Source organism: Dama dama, chromosome 10 (genome assembly GCF_033118175.1).
Source record: "Dama dama isolate Ldn47 chromosome 10, ASM3311817v1, whole genome shotgun sequence".
In the NCBI taxonomy this organism is placed as follows: Eukaryota; Metazoa; Chordata; class Mammalia; order Artiodactyla; family Cervidae; genus Dama; species Dama dama.
The window spans coordinates 19,134,492-19,156,008 of NC_083690.1; the positions used below are offsets into that span (position 1 = coordinate 19,134,492).

At 46.0% G+C, this 21,517-nt stretch overlaps 1 protein-coding gene and 1 long non-coding RNA gene across 9 annotated transcripts; one reads left to right on the top strand and one right to left on the bottom strand.

Annotated features, from left to right (window-relative positions):
• Window positions 1-697: 697 nt before the first annotated feature.
• On the bottom strand, window positions 698-18,863 carry GP2 (glycoprotein 2). Of its 8 annotated transcripts, none has more exons than XM_061152960.1 (12): window positions 18,769-18,808; window positions 17,059-17,158; window positions 15,731-15,906; window positions 12,779-13,219; window positions 12,177-12,287; window positions 10,766-10,983; window positions 10,122-10,270; window positions 8,778-9,023; window positions 7,747-7,909; window positions 6,022-6,106; window positions 4,510-4,554; window positions 698-1,197 (listed from the first exon to the last, which is right to left on the bottom strand). In XM_061152960.1, exons 3-12 carry the CDS (start codon window positions 15,816-15,818, stop codon window positions 1,139-1,141), a joined length of 1,605 nt encoding a protein of 534 aa, XP_061008943.1. In that variant the 5' UTR covers window positions 15,819-15,906; window positions 17,059-17,158; window positions 18,769-18,808; the 3' UTR covers window positions 698-1,138. The 8 variants fall into 8 exon arrangements, with proteins under 8 accessions (XP_061008943.1, XP_061008940.1, XP_061008944.1 ...); XM_061152957.1 differs by having other exon boundaries at window positions 15,731-15,926; window positions 18,769-18,792; XM_061152961.1 differs by lacking the exon at window positions 18,769-18,808 and adding an exon at window positions 17,235-17,252.
• LOC133063505 (uncharacterized) lies at window positions 1,221-9,319 on the top strand. Its single transcript, XR_009694423.1, has 3 exons — window positions 1,221-1,633; window positions 4,784-4,950; window positions 9,174-9,319. It is a non-coding gene; the product is annotated as an uncharacterized LOC133063505 (long non-coding RNA).
• Window positions 18,864-21,517: the final 2,654 nt, after the last annotated feature.

The window sequence follows — 21,517 nt, forward strand, 5'->3', positions numbered from 1 at the left end:
AGGTGGCGCAGTGGTAAAGAATCCACCTGCCAATGCTGGCGATGCAAGAGATGCAGGTTTAATCCCTGGGTTGGGAAGATCCTCTGGGCTAGGAAATGGCAACTCACTCCAGTATTCTTGCCTGGAAAATTCCATGGACAGAGAAACCTGGCGGCTACAATCCATGGGGTCTCAAAGAGTCGGACAGGACCATGCATGCACTCCTGCTGATCTCCTAGCCTTAATCCTGTCCTGAAGCCCTTTCCCTGAAGCTGGCTTGGAGGGGCCTCAAGCATAGCATTCTCTATCTGAGGCATCTTTGCGGAATCTTTGTGAAGGTTCATTCAAGTTTTCCAGAAAGGGATTTTGCTCACCCTCCAGGCTCTGCTGCTACATCCTCAGGGCAGAATTGGTGCATTATTTTATACTGGGACTCCCTGCTGAACCCTTCAGAGCAAGGGCATCACTATTTACCACTAGAGGTGTGCTCTTGGGAGACAACATCTCTGCACCCAAACTGAGCAGTTCTTCTAGCATCCAGGTCTCAGGGGTAGGAGTTTGTATAGTTCTAGGTATGTCAAAGCAGGTCGGCAGTGTGGCGGGGTCAGGGGAGCAATAGGAACTAGTCTTCTCTGGTGCAAGGTCTCCAAAACTGGCCATGTTACAACATGTTTCCATAGAAATTGTTGAAACCATGATGGAAATACACCAGAGGAAGTGAGGTGAAAGCAAACATCAGTCTGTTCAATTTATTGGCGGTCAGAATGGAGGTACTTCGGCAGATCGAAGAGGGTACCTCTTTTACAAGCTCTGCCCCTGCTCCTTCCCCGCATTGACATAGCCCCTCTTCCCTGAAGCTGTGAACATATGTTATACTTGTAGACACACAAGCACCTAGCAAGTTTGCTTGCAAGAGCCTGCTAATGAATGAGAAAAGTCAGTCCAGGCCAGGTGTCAGAGCCCCCACCATGAGAAAAAGAGGAACATAAAGGCACTGAGAGTGTTAAACGAGGGGAAGCTCTTGTTTTTCTCCAAAACTAGTCAGGCCTGGAGACTACGTGATTTGTTTGAAGACAGAACCAGCAGAGCGGCAGGGTGACTGGAAGCCATCGCCAGAGGGAAGAACACAAGCTTCAAGGCCAGATGCCCAGCTGAGCTCTCAGAGCAGCCCAGCCAGGAGGACAGGCAGGAGAACCATGGACCAGACCACCAGGAACCCTGAAACACAAGAGAGGACTGTCGGGTGCTGGGCTCTGGAACTCAGCAGCCAACATGAGGTGGCATCCCTATCTTCTGCTGGACAAGGATGACAAAGCCAGAGTATCCTTAATATCCATTTTAGATTTCCGCCCCTGGGAGGTGGCAAAGGGCCATGTCGTAGAGGCAAAGCTGACTCACCACCACCAAACACGTCATTTCCCTGTGGGCGCCCAGGAAGGTACCTTTTCCCACATGCATTGCAGTAGGTAGGACCGTATGACTGGATTTGACCAGTAGAATGTGGGTAGAAGTCACACATGCCGCTTTTAGACCTGATTCTTAAAGCCTCCTACATAATTTTCCATGCTCCCTCATCCAGCATCTAGGGACCAGATGCAGAGGCTCCAAAAGGGGACTTTCAGGGGACAGCAGAGTTGCCAGAATTTACCAGAAGGTAAGAACTCCAGTTCCTAATGACTGTAAAGGGCACTGAGCTGCATCTTCCAGTGATTTCATGGGAAATAAACTGTTGCATAAAAGCACAGAAAGCTGTGGCTCGCTTGTCACAGTAGCTAGCATTACTCACTCTAATACTGAAGAGGCAGAAAGACACTGAGGGCAGAAAGAGAGGTTAAAAAAGCATTACCTCTGACGCCTGACTACTTAGTTTAGAATCCCAGCTCTGCAACTAGCTATGCAGGCCCAGGCGAGTTATTGAACCTCTCTGTGCCTGAAAGTCCTTGTGTGCAAAATAGGATCATTACTAACAGCTATTGCTACATGAGATTTTTGTAAGGTGAATGAGTGAACTCATAGCAAACATTTAGAACAGTGCCTGATGCATGGTAAACACCATGTAAATATTGGTTTTGAAAATCGGACTCTAAGATCTGGGAGGTTGGAATCATATCTCTTCTGATCGTTACTGTATACTAAGGGTTAAAGAAGGGCTTGTCTCCTGGATCATAGCTGTCTCCTATTAGAGGACCTAGGAGAGGCATGTGCAAGCCCCTTTCACCCAATACCAGATTACAGTGGCTCCCTAAGCCCTAAATTTCAAAATAACTTGCTGATGTCCTTAGGAGGGAGAGGGAGAAGAATATCACAATTTTCAGAAATATATCATTATATGACAACCAGTTTATAATTATGAAACATAGGTTGATGTTCAATTAATTCTAAAATGTCATAAATGGCTGTGGGAAATAGCAAACTATGAAAACCATGAGTGTACTCTTGCGGTAATCTGCTACCACATCAGGTTGGAGTGATTCCCTCCATTTTCAAAAGTCTCCAGAAACCAGTACCCACCAAGAAATTAGTCAATTTAGCAAAGTCCATTGTGAAGCCAGGCTGTTCCAGGGACTATGCTAACCCAAAGGCCTGGAAGAAGTGAATGAGATTGAGGTCCCTGAGCTCAAGCTGCTTGCAGTCTGAGCTCTAACCATCTTCGATGAGTACTGCTTTTCTGAGCATTGTCTGAATGTTAGCACTGAGGTTATTTGGAAACATTTAGACTGTTACCTAGTTGGAGATTTGAGGATGGGCAGAACTTTTTAATGTCTGGGTTGACCAGTATAGGCCATTTTGGGGGATAGTGAAATCTTTGCTTTCCCTTTGGACCAAAATATATTTCTTAGATTTGTCTCCCTACTGAACTCCAATTCATTCATCAAAACCACATTCAGATGTTAACATCAGCTGAAATTCTCTTCTAATTTTATCCGATACAATAAATTACTCTTCTGCACTATCTACTTCCTTATGATTTATTTGCTTATATGAGTATCTCATTTTTGCAACAGTTGTGCATTTTTCCTACAGGGCTTGTTCTGCTAATATTTGTATACCTGGCTCCTTTTTCTCATTTAGTTCAAATATTACCTCCTTCAAAATATTTTTTGACTATTTATCCATTTTGATATTCATTCTTCCTTCCTTATCTTGTTAACAGATCCATCAAACATTGGTTGGGTGTGTGACCATCCAGGATAAAGACTATTTCCCAACTTCCTTTGCAGCCAGATGTGGCCATGTGACTTAGCACTGATCAATGAGACGTAAGGGAAGATACTAGGTGTCAGCTTCCAAGATTGTTCCTTAAAAGTCATTGACTTCTTCCAAGTTCCCTCCATCCTGGCCTAGATACAAAGATTGGTATTCTGTCTGCCATCTTGGACCATGAGTATGATGGTCCACATCCTATGGCCACATCCTAAACATGGTAGAGGGGTGAGATGGAAGGAGCCTGGATTCTTTTTTTTTTTTTTTAGAACCCAGTCCCAACTAATGTGTGTGTCATGAGTAGTTCCCATCATAAGGTAGCAAAATCATTGCTAAAAAATTTCATCAGTTAGTGACTCAAGAGAACGTTCCTATTGAGGAGGGGAATTCTCTGTCCAGTGCAATGATTTCCCTTTAAGTACAGGGGAAATGGACTTGGTTAATTACTACTGCTTTATAGTAATGCCCTATTGCAGAATGATGAGAAATGGAGGGGTTTTAATAGTTAGGGCCAAGTGAGAGAGCCAGAGTATCTCTTGTAGGTAACTTGTAAGAGGCCCTTATCTCCAGCATTAGGAGAGTGGATACCCCCGAGGAGCAAATTTGGACTCATTGTAGTTGCCAGGCTTAAAAGATGGTTGAATGGTCTGTCTCAGCAGCTTTGCAACAATGTCAGAGCCCTGGTTGGAAAAACCTGGGGGCTGAGGAACATGGGGTGGGATCATCTGGATAGAGGCTCCTATGGATTGTGATCCCTGAACCAATGCCTTCAGAGCCTCGCTCTCTTTATTAGGAGCTAGCCTTCCCTAACCCAAGAAGAGAGTCTGGATTCTTGATGACCTCATGATGCTGGCCTGTTAGTCCTGGATTGCTTGCCTTATTGACTTCATTTATGTGTGAGAGAAATCAACTTCTGTGTTATTGAAGGCAGTATTACCCATGCTGGTAACTTTCTATCACATCATCATTCTCTTCTATTTCTAAACTGCCTTCTTAACTTTTTTTTAATCTATTTTGAAACTGGAACACAATCTCCATTAGGGCAGGCAACTGACCTGTACCATTCACCACTATAGCTTTAGTGCCAATAACAATGCCTAACACAGTTGGTGCTCAATAAACATTTTTTTGTCTAATGATGGCGCTCCTGCTGCACTGTGAGCATCTCTAGAGCCAGTCTAGGATTTGATTCATTTCAGGGTTCATAGTTCTTAGCACAGTTCTTGGGGCCTGGCACATAGAAGAAGCTAAATAAATATGCCTTGATTTAAAAAGAAGGAGAGTTGGGAGGGAGGGCTGTGGGAAAGGCGAGAGAAAATAATGTACCTGCAGTGCTGGGTGTTCCACTCATGACACCAAGAGCCTGGGCACCTGGAGACAAGATCAGAAGGTGAGTGTTTCCACAGTCATGCTCCACTGGCTATGGCTCTGTAGCCATAGGTGCTCCAAGACCTCCTGGACCTGGTCATTGCAGTCACTGGCAGTCCACATTGTGGAAACATCTATTATTTAGCAAGTACCTTTCTAAACACATTTCATGCGTTTGAAACTTAATCCCCCTGAGAGATTTGTGAAGAGTGTTCTCATTCCCATTTGACAGATGAGAAGACTGAGGCTCAGCAATGTCTGCCAATAAGTGGAAGAGTTTGGATTCGAACCCCAGTCTACCTGATTACAAAGTGGAAGTTCTCAATCCCTCCTCCCTCCTCCCTGATCTACCCTGTGACAACCACGAGCTTCTAGTGGAAGATTCAATAAAAGAACAAGGTAACTAGAGGCAGAGGCTTCTTCATGAGACAGCCTCAGTTTGCTTATCTAGAGAATGGTAGTGGTAATAGTGCTTATGTCCCTAGACTGTTGTGAACATTCCATGTGATGATGCATATAAATATGGTGCCAGGCAGGAGGTATTATTATTAATGTTACTATTATTAATATTATTAATGTTGCATGCGTGCTAAGTCGCTTCAGTCATTTCCGACTCTTTGCGACCCTATGGACTGTAGCCCACCAGGCTCCTCTGTCCATGGGATTCTCCAGGCAAGAATACTGGAGTGGGTTGCCATGCCCTCCTCCAGGGGATCTTCCTGTTCTAGGAATTGAGCCAGGGTCTTTTATGTCTCCTGTATTGGCAGGTGGGTTCTTTCCCACTAGGGCCACATGGGAAACCCATTATTAATGTTACTGCTCCTTAATTTCTCTAGGACAGAAAAAATGCTTTCAGTTTTTTGGATTTCTTGATTCTGTCAATTCAGTGCAAGTAAAAGCCATGAGAGTGCTGCTAACCTGCGGGACAGACAGATGAAAATTTAAGGAGCGTTTGGAAAGCTTCTCCTACGTCATGCCCCAGAACGCCATAACTGGATTTTGAGAAACATGGTCATTCTTCAGAAACCTAAGTTGGTTTAGCACTTAGACCTCAAAGGGATTGAGTTATAGGCACCTGTCCGGAGGGAAACGACCAAAGACACATGCTTGGGAATCAGCCTGAGCTGGGTTCAATGCTAACTCCAGCTGCTCATGAGTGGGTGATCTTGGGTGAGTCACTTAATCTCTCTGAGCTTCAGTTTCTCACCTGTAAAATGGATGCAGTCGGGGAGGATTGAGTCAGTGCATTCTGAGAGCTTAGCCTGATCTCTAGCACACAGGAAGCCCAGCACAAGTGGCAAATGCTATTATCATTACCAAGAACATCTCCTGGAAAGATGCATTCACCACTGGGTTTCCTGAGGAGGCAGAAAAAGACCTGGGCTGTTAAGTTGGTGACCCCAGGCACCTGAGGTTAACGGTCAGCACTTGGCCAGCTGGAGCCATCAGCAGGACTTGGCTACTTCTTACCTTTGCGAGTGATGGGTCCCAGATCTAGAACCCGGGCTGGGTCAATAGCCACTCCTTCACTGCGGAGTTGACTTCTTGAGCAAGACTGTGGGGATGGAGAATTCTCATTATATCAAAATGTAAAGGCATGTTCCTATCCAAAGTGCTCCTGCCATGAACAGCTCTGGCCCAGGAAAGGGCCCCCACCCATGATATGATCCTGACTCTGATGCTGTGGTTTTCTCAGTCTAGAGAATTCTCAGTCATGTCAAATGAACCTGGGTTTGAATCTCCTCTCTTTTTTTTTCAGTTGTCTAACTTGGGATAAATGACAATACCTCTCTACTATTATTAAATCATATCTTGGCTGTGAGTTTAAAAGGAAATATGTGTGCAACATACAGGCACACAGCAAGCACTCAAGAAATGCCAACTGTTAGTAGGCAGTGTTGAATCTGGGTTAAGAAAATGGGCATGTAAGTCACATCTCAGCCAGAGCATACTCAGCCCTGGTACTTTCTAGCTCTGAGGCCCTTAGGCAAGTAACCTCTCTGAGCTCAGTTGCTTCACCTGTAAGATGTGGTTGATAAAAGAATCTACTTAAAAGTGTGCTGTGAGAATTAAATTGGATAAGGCATATAAAAGTTTTAGAATGGTGCTTGACACAGGCTTAAAACTCAACATTCAAAAAACCAAGATCATGGCATCCTGTCCCATCACTTCATGGCAAATAGATGGGCAAACAATGGAAACAGTGACAGACTTTATTTTCTTGGCCTCCAAAATCACTGCAGATGGTGATTGCAGCCATGAAATTAAAAAATGCTTGCTCCTTAGAAGAAAAGTTATGACCAACCTAGACAGCATATTAAAGAGACATTACTTTGTCAACAAAGGTCCTTCTAGTCAAAGCTATGATTTTTCCAGTAGTCATGTATGGATGTGAGAGTTGGACTATAAAGAAAGCTGAGAACCAAAGAATTGATGCTTTTGAACTGTGGTGTTGGAGAAGACTCTTGAGAGTCCCTTGGACTGCAAGGAGATCCAACCAGTCCATCCTAAAGGAGATCTGTCCTGAATATTCTTTGGAAGGACTGATGCTGAAAGCTGAAACTCCAATACTTTGGCCACCTGATGCAAAAAACTGACTCATTTGAAAAGACCCTGATGCTGGGAAAGATTGAAGGCAGGAGGAGAAGGGGATGACAGAGGATGAGGTGGTTGGATGGCACCACCGACTTGATGAACATGAGTTTGAGCAAGCTCTGGGAGTTGGTGATGGACAGGGAAGCCCGATGTGCTGCAGTCTATGGGGTCACAAAGAGTCGGACACGACTGAGCAACTGAACTGAACTGATCTGACACAGAGTAAGCACTAAAAGAAGTCAGCTATTATTAAAATCATTTAAAATGTTCTGTACCAAGGAAACGTAGTAGACAGGCTCTTTCATCTAATATGATTCCTGGGGATACTCTAATTACTTACACATGAGCTTTTGGAGACTTAAGTTACATCCATTCATCCTTTCTTTCCTCTCTCTCTGTTTCTTCTTCCCTCCCTTCCATTAATTCATCCATCCATCCATCTTTCCCTTTCATCATCTGATTTTCTTTCTCTCCCTTCCTCCCTTCCTTTCTCCTTCCCACCCTGTCTTCTTTCAATCCATCCATAATTCCAATAAACATATATGGAGGTACCAGGCCCCATCTCAGGCACTGGTTAGTTTAGTCCGAAGAGATACTCACCGGTTGGCACTCTTCTTTAATGAAGTCACAGAGAGAAACCTCGCAATGCAGGAAAACTAGGTCATAATTTCCAGCAAACCTGAACATCTGAACTGAGAACCGGCTTTCCGCTGATACCCCATTCTCTTCCACGGAGATAGTGGAATCACGTTGATTTGGGCAGCTGGGAGGGTGACAGAGATAAGGATCTAGCTTCTAGAAAAACTCAGGGGGTCTGAGCTCTAATTGCATTTCTAATCTGCATCCAATGTAAAAACAGCATTGGAGAGAAATAAAGAGCTTCCCCACCCCCCAACCAAGGTTTATTCCAACCTATAGCACAGACTTCTGTTCGTCCAGGTTTTCTCCACAATGTGACCAATAAACTCACATGGTTTAAATTTGGGGGCCTACAGTCCCCAGAATGAGACAGACTGATTTCAAATTTCAACCCAACCCACTTTCTAACTAAATGATCTTGAGCTGATTACTTAATTTTACTGAACCTCAGTTTTCTTCTCTGAAAAGTAGGGACAGGAATATGTACTTCCTAGGGTTGATGTGAGCATTTAATGAGATAACCCTTGTATTCTGCTTGGCACACAGCTAAAGTCTATGCTAAATACTAACTAGTATTTTTACTACAGTTTGAATCATGATCTATAGATAGGCATTTTCCTTTGTGTTTGCCGGTTAACAATATCCAATAATATTTTGTACCATAACACACTGTTTTCATGTTGTTTAGTCAGTGTTAACATCAGTATAAAAGTCCCCTTTGATCTGTGAACCTACTGCCAAAATGATAAAAGATACTGAAATGAAAAATAACTGGCACTTCTTTACCTTGCCCATCTATTGTGCATTAATCTTTTAAGGCTACAATTTCAGGAGAGATATTTCTGAGTCAAAGGGTCTGCTCATGTCATATCAAATTGTTTTCCAAAAGAGGCAAGCTGATTTACACATCTGCCAGGCAGGGATGAGCTGATCACTGTTCTCTACCCCAAACCTCATTTAAGTGTAAAGATAACCCCAGATTGTCCAGTTACCTGTTCCTGATGATGAAGTATTTCACAGGGTCAGTCTTGTCTCCAGTGGGCGTGGCATAGCAGTTCTTCAACACCAGGTTAAATCGGGACGTGTCCCCTCTCTCCAAGATAGCACCCACATAGAGCATGGATTCAACAGACAGAACGACTGCGGTCCCTTCATAAGGAGACCTGTAGTCCTGGTCTTGAAAGAGGGCCATCCGGACAGTGAACTCTCCCTCCCCATCCATAGTGATGTTCAGGGAACTGCAAACACCAAAACCACAAGAGTGAGGTTTTGAACAGTGAGAATAAAATCAAGTCCCACACTTGTGTAAGATTATGAAGCCAGAGGCACACCTTTGATCCCTAAATGCACTATTCATTTACTTATATCAAACATTTACTATCTTTTAGGCATTAAACTCAACAAACGGATGTCTGACTTCAGGTTTCCTACCAGTCTTTCCTGCATACCTCCTTCACTCAAAGAACACCTCCATCTTCTCACCTGTAGAACTGGGCTAATTTTCAGTGCAACATAATTTTCAGTGAAACATCAATTTTAACAAGGTAAATAAAACAGCTTTAATATTTATTTTTTTATGAACCTTGGGCCCCAACATATTACAGACTGAAAACTAGAAATTGAACTACAAAATTTCTAATCCTGATTCTGCCATTCTGTGAGCCCAGGAGACAAAAAGGTAATGGGGACAGGCACTCTGGGTTTCTAATACCCCAGAAAGTCTCCTATCACATCTAGGAATGCCGAGGAATTCCTTCAGCAGGGACCATTCCAGGCACAGTTAGATAGCAGTGAACAAATGACGAGACCCCCTACCCAAATTGAATTTCACCCAAATTGCTATTTGGTTCTATATCTGATGAGCTTATCCATTCAAAGCTGGTCTGGCTTAAATCCCACATGTGCAGGGAAGCTTTCCTGCCCCCAGCTTTCCTCCCCAACCAAGATGAGGTCAGGGACCCTTGTTTCCTGCTCCCACGGCACCCTGTGCCTCCTCTACATTGCCTGCATCTCACTTGTAAATGATTTTTGATATAATGAGTTGTTTAATGCCTTTCTACCTCAAGATAAATGAAATCATCATGCTCTTCTGTTCCTTAGCTTATTTAATTAACACTGTTTCATGTCGTTGCATTGCTTCATAGTAATAATCTTCAATATCCATAAAATATTCTATGCCTGATTTGTTCATGCCGAACATCCTAATACATAATCAACAAATATTTGTGGAATGAATGAAAGTTCCTGAGGGAGGTGGGCAGCATCCTGTGGACATGATAAAATGTACGTGAAGTCAGTCAGGGTTATAGGTCAAAGGGGAAAGATCAGTGCCATACCTTACAATGGGCTGCAGGGCAGTTTGAAGGCTCACTTTCATGTCCAGTGGGTAGGCACACTGGAAGCTGATGCTGAGGATGGTGTCTCTGATGATGAAATCGTTGACCAAGGAGAGGGTGTTTTTGTAGATGGCATGGGTCTGGTTACTCTTTGGCATAAAAACAAGACCACATATATGTCGACATGGATGCAGGTACAAGTGTATCTGGGATTCAGGTGTGTGTGACTCCAGAGCTGATGCTGTCAATCAAGCGCACAACCCTGTCCTCTGATCTCATGGGGGCAGTGGGCCTCCTCCCCCAGGGGCACTGGCAGTTTATTGGAAGGGGAATGAGAACCCCAGATCGAAAACTAGAAGAATAAACTGTTGACTCTCGGGAACAGTCAGGAACTGCCACGCTTGCTCCTTTGTGAACCCCTCCCACATCATCCCTAAGTGAAAGAATCATAATCGTAGCTTTCATTTACTGAGCTTAAGCATCAAGCCTATTCTAAGCTGCCTCCTGGACCAACATGTGTAATCTCACATGTCCCTGGAGGTCCGTGTAGGCTAAGTGACTTGTCCAGGGACTCACAGTTACTGAGACAGACCTCCCCTGCCCAGCTTCTGCACTCTGGCAGCAGGGGTACAAACATCACTCACCTCCAGAATGTTTCCACAGGCACCAGCCTGGGTGGGATTGGTCACGGATATCCAGTTCTCCTCTTCACTCTGCCCGAGGCTGCTGCAGTTCCAGTTCCCGTCTCGCAGGTAGGCATGGACCTCATCTCCAAAACCCAGGCTTCCCAGCAGACACTTGTCCAGTGACACTTTGATCTCCCTGTCCCCACAGTCCAGCTGAGGCTGCAAACTGTGCACATCTGGAAAGTCGAGGGGAAGGCAGGTAAAGTAGATAGGGGTCTGGAAGGAGTGGGCAGAGCTCACACACTGTGCCCTTTGGCAAACCACCTTGCACACCAGGAGGCTGGGGAGACTAGAGGGGCCTGAGGCCCACATGGGGTTTATACTCAGGCTTGCGGTAGGTGAGGCTGGCCAAGATGCCCTGGGCCAAGATTTCCAAGCATGCTGTGTGCAGGCTTGGCGAAGGCTCTCACGTCTGGTCCCCGTTGGGACCCAGAGCAGATCATCTCAAAATATGCCAAATGGTGTATTGATTATTTTGAATTAAAGTTACTTAAGTTGCAGCTAATGCAAGAGCCACACTCTGATACACCTCTCTGTTTCCCTGAAAACAGAAAATGATTCTCCCATGTGAAAGGTGCTCTCCCTGCATATGGAGTAGAAGGACACGCTTGCCACCACGGATAGGTGACAGGCTCCTTCTTGTCCCTCAATATAGAACACTCTCTCCTCCTCAGGGGCGAGGAGTATGCACAGAGGAAAGCAGGCTTGTGCCCAAAGCAAGACTCAGAGGCCCTCATTCGAGTCTAGGAGGGAAGGAGATTGTCTCACTGGGAAGCTCCCCCAACTCCCACCCAGGGCTTACGGCTCATCTGTAGCCGTGGGTCACCTGCCTATGCTTGCTTACCTGCTGGGATGACAAGAACATCACCTCCAGAGCCTGCCCATTTGGACTGTTCTTACCAAATTCTCATAAAAGCCCTGCATGGTGGGTCTTTTTTTTTTTTTTTTTTTTAATTATTATCTCACTGCATTTTACAGATAAGGACATTAAGTTTCAGGGAGGGTAGTGGTTGGTCCCAGGTCCCAGACCCCACCCAACAAATCCAAGACTGACAGGAGTCTGCCCCTGTTCCTCACGTGGAGACCATGCCAACACCTGAACACAACTTCCAACACTGGCAGAGTCCTCATCTTCAGTATCTTTGCCCCTTATGAGTCAAGCCCACCCATTCCCGAGGCCGCAGTCCAGTGGCTGACCTGGAAATGTGCCCCACCCCTGCCCGCATCCTTGCAAACTCACTGGCTGGGCACGTCTCCTCCGCGGACCCTGGTTCCACCACCGCTGACTGTGATCCACACCTAGTCCTGACCCTCGGGAGCTCCCTCCCTCCTGCCCTGCCCGCTGGGTCAGCACAGTCCCAGCGCTCACCGGAGACGTTGAGGTCCTCTCTGCAGAAGCAGCCCCAGGTGCCACTGACCAGGCGACACTCTTCCTCGGGGCGGCAGGTCCTATCACACTTGTCCTCCGAGGTGGCAGGGTCTGGGATGAGGCATGGAGGAAGAAGATCAGGGTGCATAGCAGGGTGGACTTGAGGCCACCAAGGCCTACCTTATCATTCTACAGAAGATTTGCCATGTTTGGCAAGGGTTGCATGACCTTTGGTGGAAGCGATAAGCCTCAAACTTGAATTTCCCAACTCCCGATCCGGTGGGGTGAGAACCTTGGAGCTGCCATCTTGGTGCTTTGACTACAGGGCAGGTGCTCTTCCCAGAACTTTCCACGCATGAACTCTTTCAGTTCACGTGTAGACCTCGTGGGGGTGGGGGTGGCGTGTGGATCGTGGAGCTGGGGTGCTAGGTTCAAATCTGGTTCTGCCACATGTCCAACTCTGTGATGTTGGGAGAATGGCTTAACCTGTCTGTGCCCACTGCAGGCGCTGAATCGAGGCTGTTCTGTTCAGTCTCCTCCTGCCCCGCTGCACCCACTCTACTGACCCTGGGCACTTCACCAGGCTGCCCCGCCCCGCTCACCTGTGCAGTATCTCAGGTTGCATTGAGGGGTGCCCTCCAACTGATACACGTGGTATGGGCCGGGGCAGGCCTTCACAAGCACCTCTGTCTTCCAGAGGCAGCAGTTGGCACTCCAGTGGGCACAGGCGGTGCGGCTGACGATGCCCTCCCCAAGGCTGGGGTGGGTGCCATTCAGCCACAGGGGCGCAGATGTCTGGCATCGGAACGTGGGGACACAGGACTCCGGCATCCTGACCCCTCCGTCCCCCACAAATCGGTACCAGCCGTGTTTGTCGCTGTCACAGCCCTGGAGGTCTTCTGTGTTCTCCGTGCTTCGAAAGGGTTCATTCAGGAGGGTGTAATTCTGGCAGGGGTCAAAACAGAACTGGGCGTCTGGGGTGCCAGGGGCTCCGCAATCCAGGTCCTCTTCATAGGAACCGGTGTCGGTGGAGTTGCTGTAACCTGGAGAATGAGGGTATGCTTGGGTTTACGAAGCAGACCCTGGGGCCGACAGGATTTTTGTGCCCTACACGCTTTGTTTTGGGAATGCTAGGGAATGCAGTGAGGGCAAGAGGCACCCGATCCGTCAGTTGCCCATCAGCCTTCATCGCCTTGGGGTCAGAAAAACAGTGAGGGCTTTGTGTGGTATATTATAGGCATTAAGGACATCAGAGTCCCCACCCTCTCTGCATAGCCCCGGAGGGCGTCACCCATACTGAGCCTCAGTGTTGATCCGGGCTCTGGACCTGTGCAGGGCTCCCCTCTGCCACCACACTCTGTGGTTCTGCCTGCCAGTCTTTGTTTTCCTCATTGGAAATGCAGTACAGGCTCATGGGAGAAAACTCAAAGGTCATTAAACTGAATAAAGTAGAAACGACACCTATCACAGTACATTCCATTCCCAGACATAACCATAAATTTGTCATACAGTTTTCAGACCCTTCCTATGCGTATGTTTAAAACATAGTTGTTGTTTTTTTTTAAATAAAAATGGGTTTAATACTGTACAGCTTTCTTTCCACTTGCATTTATTATTTAGTATATCATAGAGATTTCTCCTTTATCAGTAGATGGTGATTTCTCAGCCTCAGCTCTACTGATATTCAGGCTGGATAATTCTATGAGGGGATGGGCGCTGTCCTGTGCTCTGTAGGATGTTTAGCAGCTTCCTTGAGTTTTCTTCCTAGATGCCAAGAGTACTCCTCCCTGAAGTTGTTCCCAGATATTGCCAATTGTCCCCTGAAAAGCAAAATCACCCCCCACTGAGAACCACTGGGTCTAATAGGGCCATTCCCCATTGCTGGTCTCATGGTTTTTAACAGATTCAAGGACTGTGATGTGTGAAGATCTGGAGAAGTAAAGCAGGGGTGGACACAGGGAGGAAGTCATAGGCCAGACAGTCTGGGTTTAAATCCAGCTCTGCACCTGCTGGCTGGCTGACCTTGGCAGATGGTTTAATTCCCCTGAGACTCTTCTGCAAAACACCACCTGTAAGCTAATACAAATATCACCCATTCCTATACTTCAGGTCATGGTTGCCACACAGGTGTCCATCTGTCCTTGTATTTGTCTCATGTGTTTTTTTCTCTTTATTATACACTTAAATTTTGTACATTTATTGTATTTAAGTTTATCTCAAAAAAGAAAAAAAAAACAACTGAAAGTAATATTGAACTCAGACTAATCATTTGCATGCTGAAATATTTACAGATAAAATGCACTGATGCCTGTAGTTTACTTTTTAAATTTTTTAAAAACCTTTTATTTTGTATTAAGTGATTAACAAGGTCATTATATATTTCATATATTTCTTTCAGTGATTCTCTTTATAGATTAATTTCATCTTAAGGAATAGTATCCATAGGTATGATGTATTAGTTATATGGTTTAATACCCATGAAGAAAAGTACATATAGCTTAGCTACCAAAAATTCTCTCTCTCTCTTTTTTTTATTTTTTTGGCTATACCCTGAAGTATGTGGGATCTTAGTTTCCCAATCAAGAAGTGAACTCTTGCCCCTGCAGTTAAGAGTCTGCCATGCAACCTCATTTCGGGATATGCACGCCCCATTTGGGAGAATAAACCTTTAAAAAACTGTTGGAAGGTTAAATGAGGTACTAGGTGTAAAATGGCATGCACAGCCCTGGAGCCTAGTAGTTCAAGCTAGTTCTCTCCTCTAGTTCTGAGATGCTGAATAGTACAAATGCCCTCATGATGAATTAAGTATATTCTACCAGGGTCACATTCCTTTTTCTCTTTTGATGCATTAAACTATTTAATGGGTGATCGTGTGCCCAGCACTGATGCATTGATTACTGGGGCTCAGTCCATCCCCACAAAGCTGGGATCACATTAGAGGAACTTTTAAGGAAAGAGCTTTTCAAGCCTTGCTTTTGTACATGCTTGTTTTAAGGAAAGGAGTCACTGCACTTATTATTCTTGGACTGGTTACTGCACACACTATTTTCCCAACGGAGGCCATGAGCTCAGTGCCTCCAGCCCCCTCCACAGGACATAGGCAGAAATTTTCACCCTTGTGCAAAGCCTGACAACCCTTTCTACAAGCGTCTAAGATGCCCAATCCATGGATCTTTGGAGGGACCACAGAGAGATCACTAAGCCTGGTCTCTTCATTTTACAGATAAGAAAACTGATCTGGAGGAAAGAGAGATGCTTGCCAAAACAAGGCACAGAGGGACTGGGTCCTTCATGTCCTCATGAACCCCAGCACTCTGATTGCCACCATATCCAGGCATAGGAGCTTTTAGCTGGCTCTCACTGCCCTTGAGGGGGAATTTCTGATTTGGCTCTTTGAGAGACTGTGACTAGATCCTGGTTTCTCTCATCTTGTTTCCCTCAGGTTTTTATCATGCCCCTGTCTCCTCACTGACCCTGAACCATTTTCTGCTCTCCCCTGCTGCCTCTCCAGGTAACACGGGTCATCTAAGATGCCAGGTGAGCAGAGGACTCACCTTGCTGCTCTGTAGATGACAGGGTCAGAATGTAGGAGGCCAGGGCCAGCCACAGGATAGAAGTCATCCTTTCCAGGAGCTGAGACATGCGGGTCACTCAGCAACCAGCAGACTCTCCATGCAGTGGTCGTGGGGAGACCCAGATATGATCAGGGAGACGGAGGTTGTTCCCCTGACTGCAGGGGTAAGAAGGGAACTAGGGAACTCACATCAGTTAGCACATGACTTGTACCAAGCCCCTTGCACACCTTAGCTCATTTAAGACACCAAACCACCCTCCAGGAAAGGTATATTTATCATTCCCATTTTACAGATGAAATAGCTGAGACGCAGAGTAAATTAATCCCAGAAATATTTATTGAATTCCCATTTTCTCAGAAATGTTCTGATGGTTTCTTTCATGAAGCCTCTATTGTTTTCAAGTCCTTTCTGTGACTTACAGAAAAGAGATGTTATAACAGGAGCAGGAGATTTGTCAAGTGGGTGAGGTTGACAACAAGAGAACCAGAGGTTGACAGCAAGAGAACCAAAGGCAAGCACAGAGCCAGCCAAGACTACCGAATGTCCTAGAAGGTCTCAGGGCAGTTCCTACTAGGATCAAGGTAGAGGCTCTTGGAGACTGTATGGAGGGGAGGGTGAGAGTGCTATGAATGTCTGCAGACAAAAGTAGCCGCTCCCCTTTCTCGGTTCTGTGCATCACGCTCCGTGCTGAGAGAGCCTGAAGCATCCTCTGTGTATGTAGATGTCTGTGAGGGTGAGACCATGTCAGACTGAGCCCATCACGGGCTCCTCACACGGTGCCCAGAGCACAAGAGGTGCTCAGGAGACATTTGAGGGATGTGTGAATAAGAAGCAAGGAGGGAGCGGATAGAAACAAGGAACTGTAAAGAGCCTGCCAACACTCAAACAAATAACATCTCCTCTTCTGGGAAATTCTTTTCTCAAATGGGAAACTCTTTGGATAATGTCCTACAGCCTCTGAAAGACTTCAATTGAAGATAGAAGTTTGTTTCTGGAAGGGATATTGTGGCTATGTTATGAGAGAGTGCCCGGGACTGGTAATTCTTGGAGGTGAAATCCTAAGTAGACGCCTGTCTTCCTGGGGAGTAGGGGGCGGGCAGTGTCCAGAGACAAGGGAAGGGGGCACTTTTTGCCCCGGAGTAGCCGGCACATAGCTGGAGGCACGGTTGAACTGGAAATACAGTGCTATCTGGAGTCTTCAATAAAGGCCAGGGTCCAAACTCCTTGCTGGGTTCTGAAAGGGTCAAGTATCAGAGGAGGCCCCCAGGCTGGGGAGAAAGCCTTCCGGGGCTCGAAGCAGGACTTACCTGGTGGTGAGAACGTGGAATGTTCTTCCTTCTCTGACTGTGGAAATGCACATCTGCTGTGGACCGTCCTTTTATTGCCATTTCCCATCCATGTGGCTCTCTAGGATTGGTGCAGAGATGTTAGCCTCCCAGGCATACACTGGGCTGGTTGGGTGCAGGTAAGATAAACAATTTACCAGAAAGGGTGGTGAAGGGAAGGTCCCTTTGTTCCCACAGCCCCTGCCCACCACCCCCCTGCAGGTAACCCTTCCAGCAGTCTCTCCTCCATGCAAATGCTTCTCTATAAACAAGAGCAGCATGTACTAAATGCTGAACACACCTGAACACTGCTTTGCACCCATTATTTCTCACATTTAATCCTCACAATGAAACCATGAAGTAGTACCATGTTTATTACTGGAAACCAAACATTAATCAAAAGGAAGCTTAATATCCAAAGGGAAGTGGAGAGAAATCAAACAGGCACTTGTTTGCACAATAGATTTCCAATTGTTTCTTGCATTCCTAGCTAATCACCTTAAAACACTTCTGTTTCTGTCTGGAACCACTCAAATTGAAGTCAGTTAGGACCAGGGGAGAAATAAGGAAGGGCGGATGGGTGTTTCTCATTTTTGGCCCATAGAATCTACTCAACTTCAGATGCTCCATGCTGAGAAGTCTGGGAAAGGCCAATCTGGGGACGTGTGAATCACAGACCAGCAAAGGCTAGCCTAGACCCTTGGACAAAATAAGCATCTGAAGAGCCTGTCCATATGTGGGCCACCCCAGAGACTGGGAGGTAGAGAACTAAGAGGAAGCTGAAGATCTTGGACTTTTAAATTTCAGGCTTGAAAAACAGGAAAAGAGACACAGATGTACAGAACAGACTTTGGGACTCTATGGGAGAAGGCGAGGGTGGGATGTTCTAAGAGAACAGCATTGAAACAAGTATACTATCAAGGGTGAAACAGATCACCAGCCCAGGTTGGATGCATGAGACAAGTGCTCAGGGCTGGTGCACTATGAAGACCCAGAGGGATCGGATGGGGAGGGAGGTGGGAGGGGGGATCAGGATGGGGAACACATATAAATCCATGGCTGATTCATGTCAATGTATGGCAAAAACCACTACAATATTGTAAAGTAATTAGCCTCCAACTAATAAAAATAAATGAAAAAATAAATAAATAAATAAATTTCAGGCTTGAACCTGGCTTTGTGGGAAAGTGGATATTACGGAATTAAAATAGTCAAAGCTTCAGCAGAATCAATGGCCATTGCCTTTCTGTGTTACTCTGGGACTCTTCAAGGAGCCAAGGCTACAGGGTCAGAGAGCCTGGGGATCCTGCCTTGGTAACACCTTCCAGCAAAAACTCAACATGGACAAAGAAGAGAAGGAACAAGCCACCTTCTTAACCATAGTGCATCTGGAGAAGAATCCCCTAAATGTGGAACTTACAACAGCTACAAATGCTGGATTCAGAAATCCATCTGAGCCCACAAAATAGCCCATGTGTCCACTCCTTTAAGCCTGGTACCCACCCTAGTCTCCCCAGTGGCCACTCCCAACCTTCTTTCTTTTAAACAGTCTCTGCGGCCATTCCTACTCACTTCACTCTCCCACTTTCTCCGTTCTCAGCAGGTGTCTTACATTCCACCTCAAGAAAATGTAGGCCATCATTGACCTCGTTCAACTTTGTGTCCCCTTCCTCTAGAAACATAAACACCTACCTCCACTTTCCATCTCCTCCCCAGCTTCTGATACGGTGATCTTTCCTCTTTTCAAAATCAGTTCCTCCACCTGTCTCTGACTTCTCCATTCCAATCTGAAAGTGAAAATGAAAATGAAGTCGCTCAGTCATGATTGACTCTTTGCAACCCCATGGACTGTCTGAGGCATATGGCTAAGACTGCCTTGCAAACGTCCCCTCTTATGCAAGTCCACAGGGCATTTTTCCTGGCCTCTTGTCAATGGATTTTTTGCTGCTTCCTTTAGGCACTCTGCATTTCCTTGACTCCTTTGCACCAATTGCTTTCTTTATTCTCCTCTATCAGGATACCTGTGCTCTAAAATTATCATGATCATTGTCATGATAATTACCTTCTTCCTCCAGTTGTCCTTGAGAGGGCTACAGGGTCTTATCTTTCTTTGTTACTCCAGGGACTCTCCCTGGGAGGTGTCAAGTTATCTCATGGTTTCAAGTACCATCCACAGGCTGATGAGTTCCAAATCTGTACCTCCATCCCTGACTACTTCCTTAATTTCAGATCCACCTTCCCAGGTGCCTGCTGGACTGCTTTACTTGGACTGAGATGCTCAAGGCACCTTGAACCTTAGCAGGTCCACATCCTAACTCATCATTTCCCCTATATCACGCCCTCCTCATTGCATCATCTATCTTAATCATTGGCACCACTGCTCACCTGGTCACCTGAACTGGAAACCTGGCTCCTGCCTTTACCCCTCAGTCTAACATTGTCAGTAATTGCTAATATCTCAAATATTTGTGAACCTATCTTTCCTTCTTCATGCCCATTTCATCAACCTTAAGTCAGGCCACCATCATCTCTTAGAAGAGTGATTTTAACAGCTGCCTACTGGGTCTCTTTTGTTCTTGTCCCCTTTGATTCTGTTATCTCCCTGCAGCCAGATGTCACGGCATCACCTCTCTGCATTATTCCCCACCAATTGCATGTGAAGTATCCTGGGATCTGACCCCTATTCACAGCTCCCACCTCATCTACAGCTTCTCCCAGCATACCATATGCTTGATTGGATCACTCTGCGCCCAGCCTCTTGCTACCGCTTACCGTTCAGGCTTGCCTCTCCCAGGAAGTCTTTCCTAAATTCCACAGGTTGGCTGGAGCTGCTCATCTGTGCTCCTGTGCCTCTCTGGGCTGATTGCAGTTACACTCAATTACCCACTAACCTATCTGTCTCCCTCTGAAGGGTGTAAGGTCTTTGCAGATTTCAATCTTATCTTTGCAGTTCTAATGAGCACCTAGTAAGTACTAGTTGAGTTAGCAAATGGACAAAAATGACAGTATGTATGTTTAAGACCCTTTCCTGTGAGTGATGCCTCAAACTTTAGGTGTCCAAGTCTCAGTGAAAGCTTGATAGAAAGATACAAGGCCTCAAGGCATTTGCACTTGCTGGCCCACCACTGGTAGTCTTCCTCAGATATTCATTTTCTTCTCTCAGTTTCTGCATCTCAGTGAGACCTTTCCCCAGTCATCCTGTGTAAACTAACACCTTCTTCGCCTTATTACTGCTGTTTCCCCCTGCCCCCCTGTCAGTTGCTTCAGTCATGTCTGACTCTTTGCGACCCTATAGACTGTGACCCACCAGGCTCCTCTGCGCATGGGGATTCTCCAGGCAAGAATACTGGAGTGGGTTGCCATGCTCTCTTCCAGGGGACCTTCCTGACCCAGGAATCGAAGCTACGTCTCTTTATGTCTCCTGCACTGGCAGGCAGGTTCTTTACCACTAGCGCCAACTGGGAAGCCCCAGGTGGCTTATCACATAGCTATTGTTTAAACTTATCCCCCCTTTAAACATAAGGTCCTTATCAGCAAGGGCTCTGTTCTGATCACTGGTAATTTCCCTGCTACCTATAAAAGTGTCAAGTCTTGAATCTATGCTCAAAATACTTGTCAAATATTGAGTTGAACAACTATTAGATAGCAAACAAGAGTGAAACATAAAGGGAAGGGGAAAAAAGGAACAGAGGGATAAAGGGATAAATTCTGATATATTTTTTCCTCCTGGCTGTTGACCCTTGTTTTCATTTTTTTATGTTCTCTTGTACCGGAATCAAAGTATAGATTGTGCACACATCTAGCTGGCCCATCTGACCCTGGACGTCCTCCCATAGCTCTGACATAAAGGCAGCGGGCGTGGGGATTCAGTGCATGTCTGTGTGTGATAAGAGGTTCCTTAACTCGAGATGTGCTGACCTCATAGCCCCCTGTTTGCTGATACACACGTGTGGCTTTCCCTGGGATCAGAGGTTCTAAAAATGGGTCAGGGCCTTGGTCTCTTCTGAAAGCCACAGCTGGGGTCCAGGGAAGCAGCTGGCATCAAGGTGGACATTTCCCACGAGCATCAACTTCCTTTGGTCCGCTTGTTAAAGAAGTCCAGAGCCCCTTGAGATATCTGGGTCTCCTGGGCGGTCTCCAGCTGTGCCTCCAAGGAACCTCATAGAGGTCTCCCTTGCAAAACATCCTCTCTCAATGGAGTTTATGGTCTGTTTTCTGTTTTTGCTGCCAAGTCCTTGTAAACAGGTCTACCTCTCCTGCGTTGGGCAGGGAGAGAAGTGCAAAGGATGGCGGAACATGCCATCTAAGTCCCTTATATAAGGATTGTGACACTCCAGAAAGCCTGGGACTGTGTCTATTCTATTCAGGACTATCCTTTCCTAGCACCTAGCATAGTTCCTGGCACATACTGGGTGCTCAAATAAATGTTTCTGGAACACTG

What these genes read in the sequence shown, in the direction of transcription:
- GP2 (XM_061152955.1), bottom strand. Translation starts at nt 17,357, where the DNA reads ATGCTGCTCTTGTTTATAGAGAAGCATTTGCATGGAGGAGAGACTGCT. An exon ending in GCCCTGCAGCCCATTGTAAG is followed by an intron (nt 9,024 to 10,121) that starts GTATGGCACTGA and finishes TGGTGTTTGCAG; the next exon opens with TTCCCTGAACATCACTATGG. An exon ending in TGGAACACCCAGCACTGCAG is followed by an intron (nt 1,198 to 4,509) that starts GTACATTATTTT and finishes CTTGTGTTTCAG; the next exon opens with GGTTCCTGGTGGTCTGGTCC.